The following is a 17,121-nucleotide window of genomic DNA, read 5'->3' on the forward strand; positions in this document are numbered from 1 at the left end:
AGGTGGGAGTGGATGAAAGAAGTACACGACCCAGTTATTCAAGGTTTGGAGGGTTCAACTTCGAGTTTTTTGTAGATATGGGAGTTTCCAAACCTCTTCTCCAAGAGATTTTCACCGACCAGTGATGGTATATTTCCTAGGAAACTAAATATGCTTTCTATCACTTCTCCAACTGTGTCCTCCCCACATTTTTTTTTTTTTTAATCCTTCCATCAGTTGACCAGTTTGGTAAAAAGAGTCCAGCCTTCTCCTGGTGCATTACTACTATATAATTCTGACAGCATACAGCATTAATAACCCAACCACTAGGCAGCTAGGAATTGGTAGCAAGAATTTACTTTTCGGAAAAACAACCCCTGCAGGATCACACTGACTGAGGAGAAAAATTAGACTTTGGAACAAAAGATTTGAGGTGGTTAAAATGTGGAATCGGCCAACAATTTTTTTTTTCCAAGCATGTCTGTTAAAGTGACCTTAGAGGCTTAAAAGCTGCTTTTTAAAAAGACACAAGAAAAAACTGTTTTTATCTGCCTAACATGTTTTATCTGCTAAGATAGCAAACCTACCTGTGTTAAAAAATAGCATATTTACTTCCAGAGTTATTTTGCCAGACACAGTAGATTCCTGTAAATGAATGACTGGGAACCTGCCAGACTACAGTAGATTTTACAAATAACTCAGCTTCTGTAGAGATTAAATTCGGGGTTTTTTTGTTTGTTTGTTTGTATAGCAGGTATATTTGGTTGGGTAGAGGGAGAACAGCTGTCTGTTTTGGCAGAACAAAAAAACCCCCTGACTTACAGTAATCATGATTTAAGATGCACAGAAATGAATTCTAAAAGGAAGTTGTAGTGATCAATACTAGCTAGGATATATATTTTAAGAGTAACTCCTTTAATGCAACATAATGTTGTCCCTAAACAGCAGAGGACGACTGATGAAGACAGAGAAGATAAAACTGAGTGGGGCCGGGCAGTGCATTGTTATGGATATTGCTAGAAAATCATCAGGCAGGGTTGCACCTAGAGATGGAAGGTAATTGGGAGTCTGACAGGGATGCATCAGGGCTGATATTAAAGCGCCTCAGAAAAGCACTAAAGACACCCATAGTTAAATGTATGCTCGTGATGTAGTCATTTCTCTTTGTTTTATTCACTTAGTCTTTTCTATCAGTAATTCACACAGTATTATGACTGAATTAGGTAAGGAGGTGCTAGGGGAAATGCTCATAGCAAACTCCAGCCTGAACTGAGCCTCATTAAAAACAGCACACTAGCTTGGGTGGTTGTAGCATTTCCTGTTAGTCTGCAGATTGCTGCAATAAATAGGTAATTCTCAAGGGGGACACACTTTTTTTTAAATTTACTTTTTTGAGGAGCACCTACTATAAATATCAAGGGTCATGCTGAAGACAAAAAAAATGCTTTTGCTCAGCACAGACGAGCATTTCATCCCCCCCTCCCCCCCATTTTAACAACAGTGTAAACAATTACCCACAGATAATTGTTAAAACAATGTAAACAATTAACCACCTCCTACCCCATCCCAGTGGAACAAATACTTCCAGGGGGCTTCAGAATTTAGGCATGTTGGGCTAGGCCCATTAACATGGCACTGGAGCACAATATGGAAACAGGCCTACGAATAAAAGCTTAATGTACGCCAAAAGCAGAATCCCATGTCTTACCTAAAAGTTTTGTCCTATCCACCAGGTTATACTGCTCCACGCTACCATTGTTTAAGGTTCCTGGAGACCTTCTAACCTTTAAGTGTGAATGCATAGTCAATGCACATTTTAATAGACAAGTTGCTTAGAGGCCTGAAGTTCAGTACTCAGAACATCCAAACAAGCAGCCAGGTTTTCAGAAGTCCCGAGTGCATCTACACATGCATTAATGAGCTTTTACTAATGCACATGAAATCTGGTACCTTTAATATAAAGGTAGTAAATAAGTGTGCATTAACTATGCTAATGCACAGTAGTGCACCCTCTTTAGGTGATGCTCAATGCCTATTCTACTGCGCATTAGCGTACTAGCACCATTTTTGACGTATCGCTTTAATGTGCAGTAAAACAGGCTACCGAGTCTTACAGTGCATGTGTAGATGTGCCTACTGGGCACTAAGCAACTACTATTACAGTCAATGAGAACTCTTACCAGGGCTCAGCCTTTACTGAAAAACAGGGTGCTTTTATATAAATGCCTAAATATGGACATCCAAGTTAAAAAAAAAGTTATACTTTTTGTCTTAACTATTAGAGGATGAAGTGGTTCATGCTCTTCTGTACAGTGTGGTCTTACCAACCACACCAAGAATTAGTGTGTGTCAGAAACAAGAGGTTTCTATAGGTGCCAAATACTATGTGGAGTTTGTGCTGCATTTAATCAGAAAGCTCCATCAGTCAGTTAGCACCTAGCTGGGAATAGGCTTGGGGTTTTGAGAGCATTTTCGGGAAGGGGCAGGGGGGCACCCTGTGATCTGGGATGATTGTGCTGCAATACATTAGTCTGAAATTAGGGTAAAACAATTTCTTGGTTCAAAATAGTTCTGTATGCAGAGACATTCAAATGTTGAGTGTTTGCATTCACTCGCACATGGCTTTAAATTAATAAGGCCCTGCTGATTTTTGAAGGACTGCTCATGGTAATAAAGTTGCGCATGTGGTGCCTGTTTTCAGGAATGAAGTCTAGCATTAGATAAAAGTAGCCTGCTTTTAACATATTAAATTATAATTAAATAAGGCACACAAGGAAGCCATTTATTACAGGACACTCCCAGAGTTTACGTAAAAAAGACAACCACCTTCCCCCCCACTCCCCTGTTTCCTAGAAAACTGCATTTTCTTCACAGATTTCTATTAAGGGAAGGTGGCTGTTTTTGCACTTCTTTGGCCACTGTATTGTAATTGTAAAAGAGACTCAGTTTCCTATACAAGATCTTTCTCTATCAGGTATAGCAACACTGAAAATAAGTAGCCAAGATGCAAGCAGCAGGAAATATGTATAAACAAATTGCTCTTATAGGAAGAAAAAGACCTGAGTCACAACTCACAGTTATTGCAATATTGACTGGAGGCGCTAACTGAAATCATTGCCTGGCAGGGTTCAGTGCCATGCATGTAGACACACCCTTGCTGAAAAAATCTTAAGGACAATTAATTTAATCCAACGAATGAATCCACCTTCTCGAGAAAGCTCTGCATTAGCTATTGCTATTTTCCTTAATCTTTTTCTTAATCAGGAGTATTCAATAGGGATTGTGTTGTTGCTGTTGTGTCAGTGCAGAGTAAGAAAATAGCAGACCTCTGCAAGTATATCATGCTTGCTACTTCTGTAGAGCAGGGTAACTACAATTGTGTGTGCATGTTGCATGATATGCTTTTTTCCCCACCGTTGCAAAAGAAAAAACTCACAAGTATTTTGGATACAGATGCTGGCTTACAAATCTAGGATCCAGGTTATGAATACTCACGTATGTGGCTTTGAAATCTGCTTGGAGCAAACATTCAAGTTTAGCTTTACATAAGCAAGCATTTATGGAAAAGGAACAAAAGGGGACATGTGTGGCATAAATGAACTCATTTAAAAGTTAGGGAAGGTTGTATCAGAGTTTTTATTATTTGTCCAGTTTGCCACATTGGTTCTTCCCTCTCCAATTCCTATGATTCATTTGTCTATTGCAATGCTTGGAGAATTTTTTTGGATGAGTGACACTTCTCAGACTTAATACAAGTAACTCCAATCAGCAAATTTGAGTTGATAGCAAGGGGGAGGAAAGATTTGCCATAATATCCTTTCAATATACACAAAATCCAAGTTCATAGGCCTGGCCAGAAAAGTGTAATGGAAAAATAATGCATGCAAATTCAAGGCAATATTTACAGTTTGGTTTTGTGTAGTTTTTTCATAACTAGTAAAATATACATCCATTTACAGTATGTCTGGATATGAGACTTGACTGTGTATTTCTCACCTCTTCAAAATATAAGAAGGAAGCTGCAATAAAATCTGTGATTTCTTCCTCCCCCACCCTCGAAGCAATTTTATCTTTAGATGTTGTGCAATTCTCACTTTCATCCGGTATGTGCCAACACAAGACATTATCATTTTTGCAAAAGAAAGGATGAAAGCTTAAATTACAGTTCTGCAGAATGCCACTTAACACAGGAACTGCAGGAGAATTTCCCATGGAATATCAATCCAGATCTTGAACATTCACTTTCTAGTTTATGAAAGAAACAGGTGATTTTCCCTAGTGATGGCTTCCCTTATGTATTGGGTATTTTGCTCCAAGACAGATAAACAGGAGAGAATCAAAACCCAAGTATAAAAAAAATAAAATAAAAAAAAATTGCCTCCGGTTAATAAGAAAAAGGTACTTGTGCCCTCATATGCAGATGCATTTCCTATTCCAGCTAACAATCCCTATAGTTGTGATTTGAGGTTAGAATTTAGACTAAATTATGAATTTCCCTGGCTTAGCTCCAGCAACACATTTACGCACACGCTCAACATTAAGCCCACAAGTAGCCTCATTGACTTCAGCAGGGCTTCTCAAATGCTTAGCCTGAAATGCATGATTAAGTGCTTTGATAACATGGGGCTCATCTGAAATAAGTTTTAAGGTTAAAAGAAACCATTATAGTCATTTAGTTCATCTCCTTTGTATCATAGGCTACAGAATTTCACCAAGCGATTGCTGCATCAAGCCCAAAATACATGCATCTTGCAACATATTTAAGCATAATTATAAAGGGCTTTTAAGAAAATTATTTTAGTCTCGACAACAAAGACATTTGGTTCAAGCACCTTGGCTAAATTGTGTTTTCTTGCTGTGGCAGGGTAAAGATCCCCCATTCCTTCATAGCATTCCTACCCCAGAGATACTAAAGAATTTTTTAAAAACAATTTTCTAAATCTTACAGTAGTGCAGTATAAGCAGTGTGACCAGGTCCAAAATTTAGGTGCTTTGTACTGCCTCTAATCCCTCCAGAAGAGAATAAACATTTTCCCAGAGACTCAGGTATGTCTAAGTACACACCATTCAGCTCTTGAAAAAGAGGAGTTGGTGGAGTCAGATGTACACTTAAAAACAACTTGGGCTATCTTAGGGCCTAGTGTCTCAAATGAAAAGCTATAAATTTCCCAAAACAAGTTAATCTAAAAACAATTAAAGAGACACGAGATGGTGAAAGGCTTTAGAATATTTAACACACACACACACACACACACACACACACACACCAACCTTAGACACAGGAAATGCTGCAGTAGCAGCACCAAAAACTTCTACCCTTTATTTCTGCTCAACTGCAAAGCAAAGATTTGATGGCAAAGTAAAAATCATTGCTTTAGACATATGCTTCTTAAAAGGTTAGAATCAGAAATTCAATTAAAGTGCATTTAGGCCAGGGGAAAAAAACCAAACCAAAAAACACACAAAAAAACTTTAGGGCTGTGGATATAGTTTAGATTTATTTAAAGGGCCTTCCATGTCACTGTAAAGACTCCACTGGGAAAAATAAGCCTTCAAAAATACAAAGCATCTGGTAACAATGTAGTCTCATTTTAGCATAAACTGTGATTGCTAAATAAAATGGATATCCTAGATCAGTGAACATTAGCATTGTACCTACATTTCACAGTGATCTTCACATGTCTGTCAAAAATGTATTTAAAATTCTTAAAGAAAAAAAAAAGAAGGTACTCTTGATTGCTTTTACATCCCTTTTCAGAAGGCTAAAAGCTGGGTTTTGAGTGCAGTTTTGCTATCAAACAGCTTTCAGATGATCTGTCAATTTTTACTGTAAAATGTAACTTAGATACCTTAGAATATATATTCTGGAAGTTTTAAGTTTGCTTAATATCCGCTTTTAGATGGAAAATGTATACTTATTAGTGTTGCAAAGGCATATGTTAATGTTATAAAAAAAATTTACACTATATCCAAGCTAAATGTGAAAGAAAAAAAAAATGCAGGGCTAGATATGTAAAAATACCAAAGCACTGAATTCCCACAGATTTTAAAATGGGACTTAAAGACCTATTAAAATCAAGTGGATTATTTAAAAAGAGAGAGGGGAAAATAGATGAAGATACTTAACAGAAAAAATTAGAAATAAAACTGCATTCACAAAAAAAAAGAAGGAAAATTCTGAACATCAGCAGTAAATAGAGAAAAGTCAAGGCATTTTGAACAGTTTAACAACAGGAAGAGTGGACAGGAATTGGAATCTGGCCTTATTTTAACTCACTTTATACCATGTGCTGGCAGACAAATAGTGTTGAAATACAGTACGTATAGATATACTCTCTGGTGTATAGTTATGCTTCTATCTCTTCTTATAGATGACTATATTGCAAGTGCAAGGCAACATTTCAGCATGGTTTGAAAGTATACTGTGGACATGGATATTGAAACATTGCTCAAGTTAAAAGATCAGCCAAAAACCAAAAAGTGTTTTTCAAACATTTGTATGAAGCAAACCAGTGTACATTTGGTAAAACTTGCACCTTCAAGCAAGCAGGTTTAATGTAGCTCGTACTATACTATACTAGCTAGATAAAAAAAAATTACAGCTACTAAAGATCATCTTAGGAGAATTAGATGGGAAGGGACCCCCCAAGGGGAATTTATAGACACTAAAAGAGGATACAGAAGAGACTGTTCTTAAAAAAAATATATAAAAAAATGGAATAGATAATCCTTTTTTTGAATATTTAAACCATTCTGTAGAAATATGTCACAAAGTAGGCTTCAAAATTATAAACAATGAAACCCATTTAATTTTATTGAGTAACTGTAAATAGACAAAACCTGCGTTAAAATGATTCACTGACAACCGATGTATTATAGTAAAGTCACAAAATGGTGTAGAACAGGTTTACAAAATACAATATTCTGTATTTTGGATTTGAATACACAAGTTTTTCTAAACAGTTCTGAAAATTCTCTTAAAATTCCCTGAACACTTCTAGAAGATGAATGAAATATTGTGAAAAAGCACAAGAATGACTAGTTTTCAAGAAGCTTGGAGAGAAGGAGTATTCACCCAGGTAGAGATTAAAATCTGAATCATCATAGATATTTAAAATATGCCTCTATTAAATACTCAGCAGGTTTGAAGAAAAATACCTTGAAATAGCAGTAAACATGAAATCAGTGTATGGTATCAAACCAAAATGGTAAACTATTTAGATTATGCTTTAATGATTATAATTTTATAGGGTTTCAACACATGCCACTGAACAGTAAAAATCTTTCAGTTTAATTGAATGTGCTTTATTAAAAGCTAAAATGGATACAATTTCATAAAGTGGTCTACCCAGGTAGAATGTTATTGCAGTAAAAAGGTTTAATAATTACCAGTCTTCGGTAAGCAAATTGCACATGCATGTAGGACTACATCCTAGATAGACAAAGGAGCCTCACAGATGACAACAATTTAGCAATTGTGGAAAAGTTATTCTTCAGGATTGTTACAATAGGGATTTTTGGTTTGGAGTTTTTTTTTTTTTTGTAACAGACTCCGGCTGTATTTTTACATTTATTTATGCACAAGTTACCAAGCAAAAGACAGAGGGCTGCCACTTTATATTAAATTAAAACAAACAAACACAAACAAAAACACTTCTTTAGGGCCCATTCTTACAAAAGTGTCTGCTTGTATTAATAGTCCCATCCACTTCATGTAAGTATGGCTTTGTAGGATAAAATCCTTAGTGAAAAAACCCAAGCTAGTTCTTATACCCTAGTTCTGTAAAAACACTTAGTTCAGTGGAACTTAAGATATCCAAAAGTTTACGTAGTACTTAAATTTTTTTATGGGTCTTGGCCTTCTAAGAAAGCTGAAGATAGCGTACAATAATGTTGTTCTAAATACAGTTCAACTTTCACTCCCACAGAAAGCATCCATATGGAAATTTATACAAACAAATATGTATTTTGATGAATTATTTTGAGGCATCTGAAGTTTTTTTGCATGTGCCTTCAACCACGTTAGAAAAGAGAAACAGGACCTGCTAATCAGCACAAAACTGGAAGACAATTTAACTGCATTGTTCTGACCTTCACTCAGAAGGTATCCTGGCACACAGTATGTTTTTAATAATTGCCTCTGGAATTAGAGGAAATGCTGATGCTCAACCTCAAACAACTCCCATTTTGCAGCCTGAAAAGCTTGCCCATCTTTTCACAATTAAATATTTTACAGATGCACTCTTTATTATGTTTATGCCTGAACACTTTACTCTGTTGTGAGCCTTCATTATTTACAAGATCTGTGGCAATATTTTTTTAAACTTGGTTCATCTCTGAAGTCTTCAGCCCAGCAAACAAAAAGGAAACAACATATAATTTACCCCTTTCCCCAGCAAAAGTAATCTAGTCATCTTTATAGCTCTTCAGTGATATTTTTAAAGTCTGTAGTAAATTTACAAGCCAAATCATCATCAAGCTTAAAGGGAAAAAAAGGAATAATTGCAATGCTTTGTATCCCCATCCTCCTCACCTCTTCTGCTAGAGACTTTCAAAAGGCAAGTCTGCCCCCCCACCATACATTCTTTTATTAATCCTTTTCCTACGATCCATTTGCTGGCTGGAGAAATTATGCAAAAGTAATAAAAGTTCTAATTCAATTTCCATGTTGAGATGGATTTTTAAAAAAAAAAAAAAAATCAGAAACCATATTCTTTGTGTTTACTAAGAGATATGCACTCCAACATTTAGTGTCATGGAGCTGGAGTTAAAACCAGAAACGGTGAAGATAATTTAGCTGCATGAATGCCTGCTCTTCAGTAAAATGCTGCCAAAATTAAATAGGAATGAAACAGCACTTTGTAGTCATTGGTCGCTCAGCAGGGTTTGCGTAGTTAAAAACCTAAGTGAAAAGGGTGATTGACCTACATTGCTACTAGCTTAGCACAGCTGTACTTTCATATTTTCACTGCATCTGAGGAAGCTCATTATTTAATACAACTGAGTTACATGTAATTGTCGGTCTTTCATTTCACATTTTTAGGGCCAGATATTAATCTCAGATGTGCAGCACACATTGCCGTGCATCTGGAAATGTAGGCTACTGAACATGTAGGCACAAACAAAATAGTAAAGCTGATATGGAACCATGTACACTTTGTACCCAAAAATCAGGATGCTGCCCAAGGGTGCTTACAAACATGCAAATCAAATTAGCAGATGGAACTGGATGCAAATCCCTCACCATCCCAAAGGGTAACACTATACACTTTTCTATTTTAAGTTCTTTATGGTAGAAGTAACCTGTGATATGCACCTAGAACACCTCCACACTGCTTGTACTTCTGGTTTGAAAATAAGTAATAACCTTCCAGTTAACAACCAGTTTGATAAGTTATCGGCCCAAGGGCTGTTAACATAACAACTGGTTATTAACTGCAGTAATGATGGATTTCAAAGGGAATATTGCTCTTGCAAATGGACACGCTGCCAGTCAGAATAGAGGACAGATTGGGATAGGTTGATACATTAAGATGTCACTTCACAGTTATGGAGGATTGCGGGGGGAGGGAGGGGAGGATATTTTTTAAACAGTGTATTCCATTTTATTGTTAATGGACATGAAATTCTGGAGTAAAATGTAAGTTCCTTAAATTAAGTCTTCACTTTCTAACCCAAGAGTGTGCAAGTAGGAGACAGAAGCCTGCAGGGGAATTATACTCTGCATCTCATTTTCATGGAATATGTTATTTCTAACATTGAACCCTTTCTTCATGCAAGTGAGTCCTGTTACTGGCTAAAATAGAGTTCCCTTCTGAAGCAGCCATGCCATTTGCCCCTCTAAATCATGCAGACTGAACCTCTGATGTCATTAGAAGGAGACTCAGAAGCCTCACTGCAAGAGAATTCCCTTTAAAATATCCCTAGGGGTGAAAGGTCTTGTTGTAGGAACGACCCCTTTCTATTTTTAAAAACACTATTATTTTTAGGTTTGCGTTAGACAAATGTTTATTAGTTAAACTGATTAAAATGGGGGAAAAGAATGTCAGGTAACTCAAGTATCTATATAGGGTTGATCACAATGTGCATCTAGCAGGTACCGATATGGACAGGATGTTACAGCTTTGTTTTTGCCAGGAATTTAAATGTCACACCCAAGACAGAGGAAAGTGAGAGATGGAGAAAACATCTTTACAAACAACCCAGGACATGAATAGTTTGTGCATTTACCTGGTTACATTTTCAAAGTGGCTGCATTACTGCTTATACTATCTGAGGAACGGCTGTCTTATTGAAAGGCATAACGAACAGAGAAAGACAAGTTAATAAGTGATTTCACTCTCTTTATAGTATCATAGAAACCACATATCCTCTAGAGGGCACCACATAAATTAATAGGAAGCTAGAACAGTTTTATATGTAGCCAAGACTCCATTAATGGTTAAAATAAAGAGAAATTTTAAGAGGATAGTTTGAAGCTGTAATCTAGCCCTAATCTGATCATTAATACAAAGTAATTTATTCTTCATATTCATATCAAGTAGGTTACTAAATATGAAAGCTTATTTGCCTACAAAGCTAGAGAACATTTAAACTAGCTTCTACATTAGCATTAAAATGAAGATCACTTTTATAGGTTCACTGCATAACCAAGTAGATAAGACGCAATGAGGCAAATGACTATCTGCAATTACCTTAAGTGCATCAGTTCGAAATTTAGAGTAAATACCAAGTTTGAGTCAAGACACTCACAAGTATCTTGAAAAAATATGCACCAGAACTGGAATCTGAGGAATCTACAGCTATGTTGGAAATATTTAAAACCCAACAGCAACAGGATTTCTTTCACCTGTTGGTTGTAGTTCGACTGATCTGAAAACAAATACTATGAACAGCTAATATATGAAAGGTAAATACTCATTTTGCATACAGTCAAATTATAGTTGGGGGGGAAAATGACCATGTAGAAGCCTGGCCCCATCTTGCTTCCATGTCAGGTCACTCCATCTTTGATTTCCATTTGTTAGTAAACCAAGCTTTTACTCCTGCTCACCTGCAGAGCCAATGCAGCAGCCATCATGGAAGATAATGTCTTACATTCTGCCACCTTTATCATTTTTTACTGGCGAAAAGTAGTAGCTCAGATCCCCTTCCTTTTAAGTTTGTAGTCATAAACAAGGGAGTTAATTACACATGTTCTTAAACTGTTGTTACCAGCTTATTGTAGCAAGTGACCCTTTCCAGAAACTGCTTCACTAGTTACTCTGATGGCAGCTCCACCACAACCATCTTGGGGTCCCATTCTATGATACACTGCTTGGTACTCACTTGGGTAGATGCTACCTGTAGGGTTGCCCGGTATGCCAAACTATCCAAGCTTTCATTTAAAGCATCCCAGCTAGTACTGCAGGTCAGTATCAACTTGAATAAGAGGGACAAAGCAGCAGCAGCACAACTGCATTTCCCTTCCCAGAGATCTATGGGCAGCCTGTAAAAGTATTAGCGACTGGTATCAGTAGAACTATGCTATTGTACCATATGTTTATTTTTTTCACCATAGTAGTATTCAAGTACCTATACACCCATAGGATTTTAGTATTTGGTAACTGCACCTCTCAAAATACTATAGACAGTGGCTCCAAATTTATATCACCACATATACCCCTATACTTGTGTAGTGGTACATACCCCTTCAGTACCAACTACCACTAACTTATTTAATGCCAGTGCCATCGTGATTCCAGTCAGTACCGTGTCCTAATGTGCTAGCAACTGCTTTTTTAAAAATTCTAATAATTATAGCATGCAATAGATTTTGGACATATCTACTGGAGAATTTGAGTCTACAGTCTCTTAATGGAAAAGCAGTAAAGGACTACCTAAGCTAAGGACTGGCAGCAGACTATGGAGATGATTCCAACTAGTGGACTAGAAATGAACAGTATTGACCTGAAAAAACCAAAGTTATTCAGCACATGGAAATAAATTGGTGAGCTCAGGTCAGTTTTTAGTGAATAAGTGGCCACATTCCTCAACACTATTAGCAAAAATGATGCACTTTGGCCATCTTAGAGGCTAAAGTCTTATACAAGCTACTAATTTATGAAAACAGTTTATCAGAACTTGAAGTCACATTTTAAAGTGTTTTGTTTGGACCATTACTGTAGAACATGGCAATGCCTCTGTAGAGGGCCAAGAGGATACCTTCATGGCTGGGGTAGAAGCACACCAGTGTGGGAAACCTACAGTACTTATGCTGCGTGTGCTCTCCTTGATCTCTGAATAGGGGACTTCAGTCTAAGGCTGTCATCTATGAACACTCCTATTCCCTCTGTTCCCCACACTTTCCCCAATTAAAATAGCATGAAGTTTAGACATGCCCAATACACAGCATTGTATTGTTTCCTATGCAGCAAGACCTCGAAACTAACAGGACTGCAGGCCTACAATATTTACATGCTAAATAACAAAGACAACTCCTACCTCAGATAGTCTCTGCGACAAAGGATAAGGTTGGCTTTGGTGTACAAGGTGGAGCCCACCTCCCCCAAACGACAGTCACAGCAGGCACATTTCAGGCAGTCCTCATGCCAGTATTTGTCCAGGGCCTTCAGAAGATACCTGTCCTTGATCTTACGGTTGCAGCCAGCACAACCTTTCGGCTTGGTGTCTGGCTGGACTGAGAGCATTTGTATACCTGAAACAAACATACACATGCATGAGGTGTTTAAACTGCTCACATCAAATTGCCAACAGCATTAAGATTCATTTCCTCCAACAGGCTGGTGGGAATTTCTGCAGGGTTCTTTGCCTCTTCTCTAACATCTCTGCCTTCTCTGTTACTTGGAAAAAAGAGAACATTTTAGTTACGGGACTTTTTTTTTTTTTTTTTTTTATATCATCTGATTTTGACTGAAGCTTTGAATTTAACAGCAAAATATCCAACCAAGTTCATATTAAGGAAGAGCCCCAAAGATCCTGAACTTTGATACCCCTGGTGCCAAATACAAGTGTTAAGCAGGCCTTACACCAGTGATTTTTAACCAGGGTGCAGCAGCAGCTTAGAGTGCTTCAAGAGCCTTTCAAGGGTGCCAAGCAATGTTAGCCCTGTTAGGTGTGCAAAGATCATTCACAAGATAAACCCAGAGATTTCAAATAGTATTCAAAACATTCTGCCCGGTTGTGATCTTTTTGAGGTGTTTGCAACAGAGATATTCTATTATTTTTTCTGTAGTCAAAAAGCTGGCATTTTCTAAAGGGAGTCTCACATTAAGTGAGTAGTGCCTTGAGTCTAAAAAGGTTGAGAACCACTGCCTTACACCCTTGCAAGATACAAAAACCTTTCCTTTTCACAGGTGGGAAGACTGAAGACAGAAGATGTACAAAACAAAAACAAATAAATATGCTTAGCCTTCAGGATCTTTCATTTTCAATGTGATCATTAGCCATATTATTCTGTAGCCAAGCAGAAGGGAAGGCAGGGTGGCTTCTTGGAGACTAACGGGACCATTATTTTAGATTAAATTTTATCTAAGATGACACCCTGCCTCACCTCCTGCCCATTTTCAATGTGAGCACCTTTAAATCTAAGTGCTTACATGGGAGATCAACTCTAGCGAATTATTTGCCCCTGCACCAATCAAGTGGCAATGCTGGCTAATGTACCAAGAGCATCTACCTCTCTCGACTCCCACTAACCAGTTCTAGCCAATACATAATACTGTTAACATGGGTTTGATAAATTAACTAAATTAATTGTTATACCTCTTTAGATATAGCAGTAGAAACCTCCCAATATAGGTATCAGCCATTCAACTTCTGAAATTGAGATGGGAAAGTTGGCAAGGAAAAATAAGAGTCATCTTATATAGATTATTTCAGACCAAAGGACCCCTTTAAAGGATTAGCACCTGAATTATACTAGTTGTTCAGCATTGCAAGGAAAAGGAGGGCAGGAAAGGGGGTAGAAATCACTGCATGAAAGAGCTTGCAGGATATTCATTTGTATCTCTCATCTTCAGAGCAACCGCACTATCAGTAGCTTAGAGTCCCCCCACTTTTTAAATACCTAACAGGACTACATTACTGGTCTTCCTACTTGTATTATATCAAGCAGCATGCTTTTGCTCAGTGTTTCAGGTAACCTGATGAAAGCAGGGGGGGTTGTTTTGTTTTTAAACAATTTATGTCCCTAAATATGAATCTAATATTAAAACACTCAAAATCCAATGAGAATTTTTTTGACAAAACACAACTATCCCACATCCAAATCCTCCCTCCTCTAGCTCTTCAGGAAGAGGCTGGGAAAAATAGATGGACCTGAAGGTCAGATACAAACTTTACTGTCGTCCACTGCTCCGATTCCAGAGTCAGGGCCTCTTCACCAAAAGTGCTCTACTACCTCTAGTTAAAAATTTGGAACTGTAACATTTCCAGTGAAGCTCAACTGGTGTGATAGGACACCAGGAAGGAGAATGCAAGTCTCCACAGATAAAAGATTGAGCTCATGAGCAGAACAAAGTCAAGGGTAGCCTTTGCAACAGAGGTGAAAGCTGCAGAAGCGTGTAACACCGAAGGAAAAAAAATGGCTGAATTTTGCACCAGCTGGTTCTTCCAAGTGGTCTTTAAACATAGATAGAGCTGCATGCAGTGGAACTCACTGAATTACTGCAGTCCGCATAGATTCAGATCCAGTTAAGAGGCTTCCAGGGGTTAAGGGGAGCAACTCAAGTCTTGCTTAAGAAGTTCAGTTGTCACTGAAGCATGCATAGCAATTCCCTTTTTTATTGTGGCACGCAGTTAAAACAGTCCATTTCCCTAACACACAAACTCCATTTGTGCACGGTGGAGTTATGCTTTCTTTTGTTAATTTAAAGATTTCATTACATACAAAATATTCTTAATCATGTTAATGCAAATGAACCTTAAGTACATCAGCATTAAACTGAGAGATGTCTAAAAATTCATAGAACTAGAGTAGCAATTTTATTTTTCTATTGGTAAGGACACATACAGCCCCATCACTTATGCATAATAAGTCAGTGAAATAAGTCCCCAACTGAGGTACAGACATATCCCCATTTTGTAAGTGCCAAACTAAAGGGAGAGGTTAAAGTGACCCACTCAAGAAGTCTGCAGCATGGCTAGAAATAACTGTAATAGCCAGGTTCAAACTAGCCCCTTAAACACAAGGCTACAGGCTATGGCCAGGTCTACATTACGCAGTTCTGCCTTCATAGCTGTTAGGCCCAACATGTGGAAAACGCTACACTCTCATGCTGTAGCTCTGGGGCAAATGAAGCTTTGTTGACAGAGTGCTATCAACAATTTTGTTCATATTCAGGGTATGCTGCATGGCTATACCTTCTAAAAAGCTCCCCTCAGCATACTCTACATCTACGTTATGGGTCTCTGCTAGCATAGCTATAGCCGTGGAGACACTGCTATATAGACAAGACCTATCCACTCCATACAGCAGCTTTCATTTCTAAGTGCTCTGTGAGCTGCACACACAGATCTATGAAATAGCCATTAATGGGGCAGGAAAGTGAAGAATGGGAGCCAATGTGAGCCCCGGCAGAATGCCCTGGGAAAGTTATTGCTAGGGACACTGGAGAAAAAATGCCCTATGGGAAATCAACTGCATCTTTAGTACTTATACACAGCAAAAACAAACCTTGTTTTTTTTGTTTTTTAAAGTTTCCATGCATTTTCCTCCGTTATAAACATTTGTTAAATGGCAACAGCATGATAGGTTTTGTACAAAACCAAGACAGTCCCTGAACCACATATACAGTGCAAACAAATAAAGTAGACAAGATATAAAACTTATGTCAACTTCTTGGAACTCAGTTCAGAAGGATGAAGGACTGCGCTAGGACTTTAATCCTTAGCTTGAGGGAATCCACGATAAACCAGAAGCTAATATGGTTACAGCTTTAAAAAATAAAATAAAGACTTAAATGTAAAAAATTTGCCACTTGATAAGCAAACAAAGTAGAGAACGCAGGCTGACGGTCTCTGATCCTAGCTGATCAAACTAGACAACAAGTGTCCTGCTGTACTCTGAAGTGAAGCTACAATGGTGATGCAAGGTTAAATAAATATTTTTTTAAAATCTGAGAACTGAAATAATCAAGCGTCGTGATTCTTAAAGCATGTGCTGCCAATCTGAAATCATCATGTTATAAGTAAGGCTGATGCCTGCACAAATCCTCCAACTCGTGGGGGGGGAATACCTAGGCACAACATCTGACACCACTTTATCACATCCTTGTGTAGAAAATATCAAGGTTCTTAAATTTTATTCATTGTTGCCAAACCATTTCTCAGCCAGGACAGCAGACCCCAACCTACAGACAACTAAGTCTGTTTTCTGGGGCTTGTGGAAAAGAGGTGGTTTGGACACACCCAACAGACATTCTTTTCAAATTAGGAACTCAACCTGCAGTGCCTCTTAGAGGGAAGAGGTTTTTGATATGAACCAAATTTAGAAGCCTTCTTCTCCATTACTTGGAAGGAAACCACTTCCCTTTTTGTGAAAATTAATTTAATATAGACAGTATTTTACAATATGGAGCAAGAATCACTTAAGCTTTCTACAGAAGAGTCTCTGCTCTCTTCCCTGTTCCCACATCTCCCAAGACAGATGGCAGTTCTTCCACATCTCTACTGCAAGTGTAAAATATTCCCTCCCTCTTTTTCCTGTGGTCCCAAACAATTTCAATCCAATGATAATTAAAGCAGAGGGACGTTGTCACATGGGCAATGTTAATGCATATTTATATTACAAACGCGCTTCTCTTTAATGATCCTACGGGATACCTATACCAAGTATACAGTCTATGTAGCCATTTGCAAATGTGTAGCCATTTTTAATATGATGTATTAGCTGGAAATAGAGTACCTACAACTTGGGGGTGAGCCAGCTCTTCACAGACCACTGTTTTGGGTACTGCTATTCTAAAAACCAGCTGGGAAGGACTTAAGACAGACAGCATCTAGAAAACTTGCCCACATGTTTCCAGCTGAACTGTAGGGAAGGCAGCACTAATCTCCCAGGATGAAGGTACTGCCTGTGTAGCTCTTCCAAACAGCAAGCAGGACACCCAGTCAGTCCAAATCAAGCTTAGGGTTTCCCTA

At 37.9% G+C, this 17,121-nt stretch overlaps 1 protein-coding gene across 8 annotated transcripts in view; it reads right to left on the minus strand.

Moving 5' to 3' along the window:
* The window catches only part of LMO3 (LIM domain only 3), a 73,199-nt gene that overhangs the window by 47,579 nt on the left and 8,499 nt on the right, over positions 1 to 17,121 (minus strand). For all 8 annotated transcript variants that reach the window (XM_006034354.3, XM_006034351.3, XM_025216329.1 and 5 more), the window contains one exon: positions 12,463 to 12,676. In XM_006034354.3, the coding sequence (XP_006034416.1) occupies positions 12,463 to 12,668 (206 nt within the window). In that variant the 5' untranslated portion in view covers positions 12,669 to 12,676. The remainder of the gene's footprint in view (positions 1 to 12,462; positions 12,677 to 17,121) is intronic.

This window comes from Alligator sinensis, unplaced genomic scaffold (assembly GCF_000455745.1).
Source record: "Alligator sinensis unplaced genomic scaffold, ASM45574v1 scaffold963_1, whole genome shotgun sequence".
Classification (NCBI taxonomy): Eukaryota; Metazoa; Chordata; order Crocodylia; family Alligatoridae; genus Alligator; species Alligator sinensis.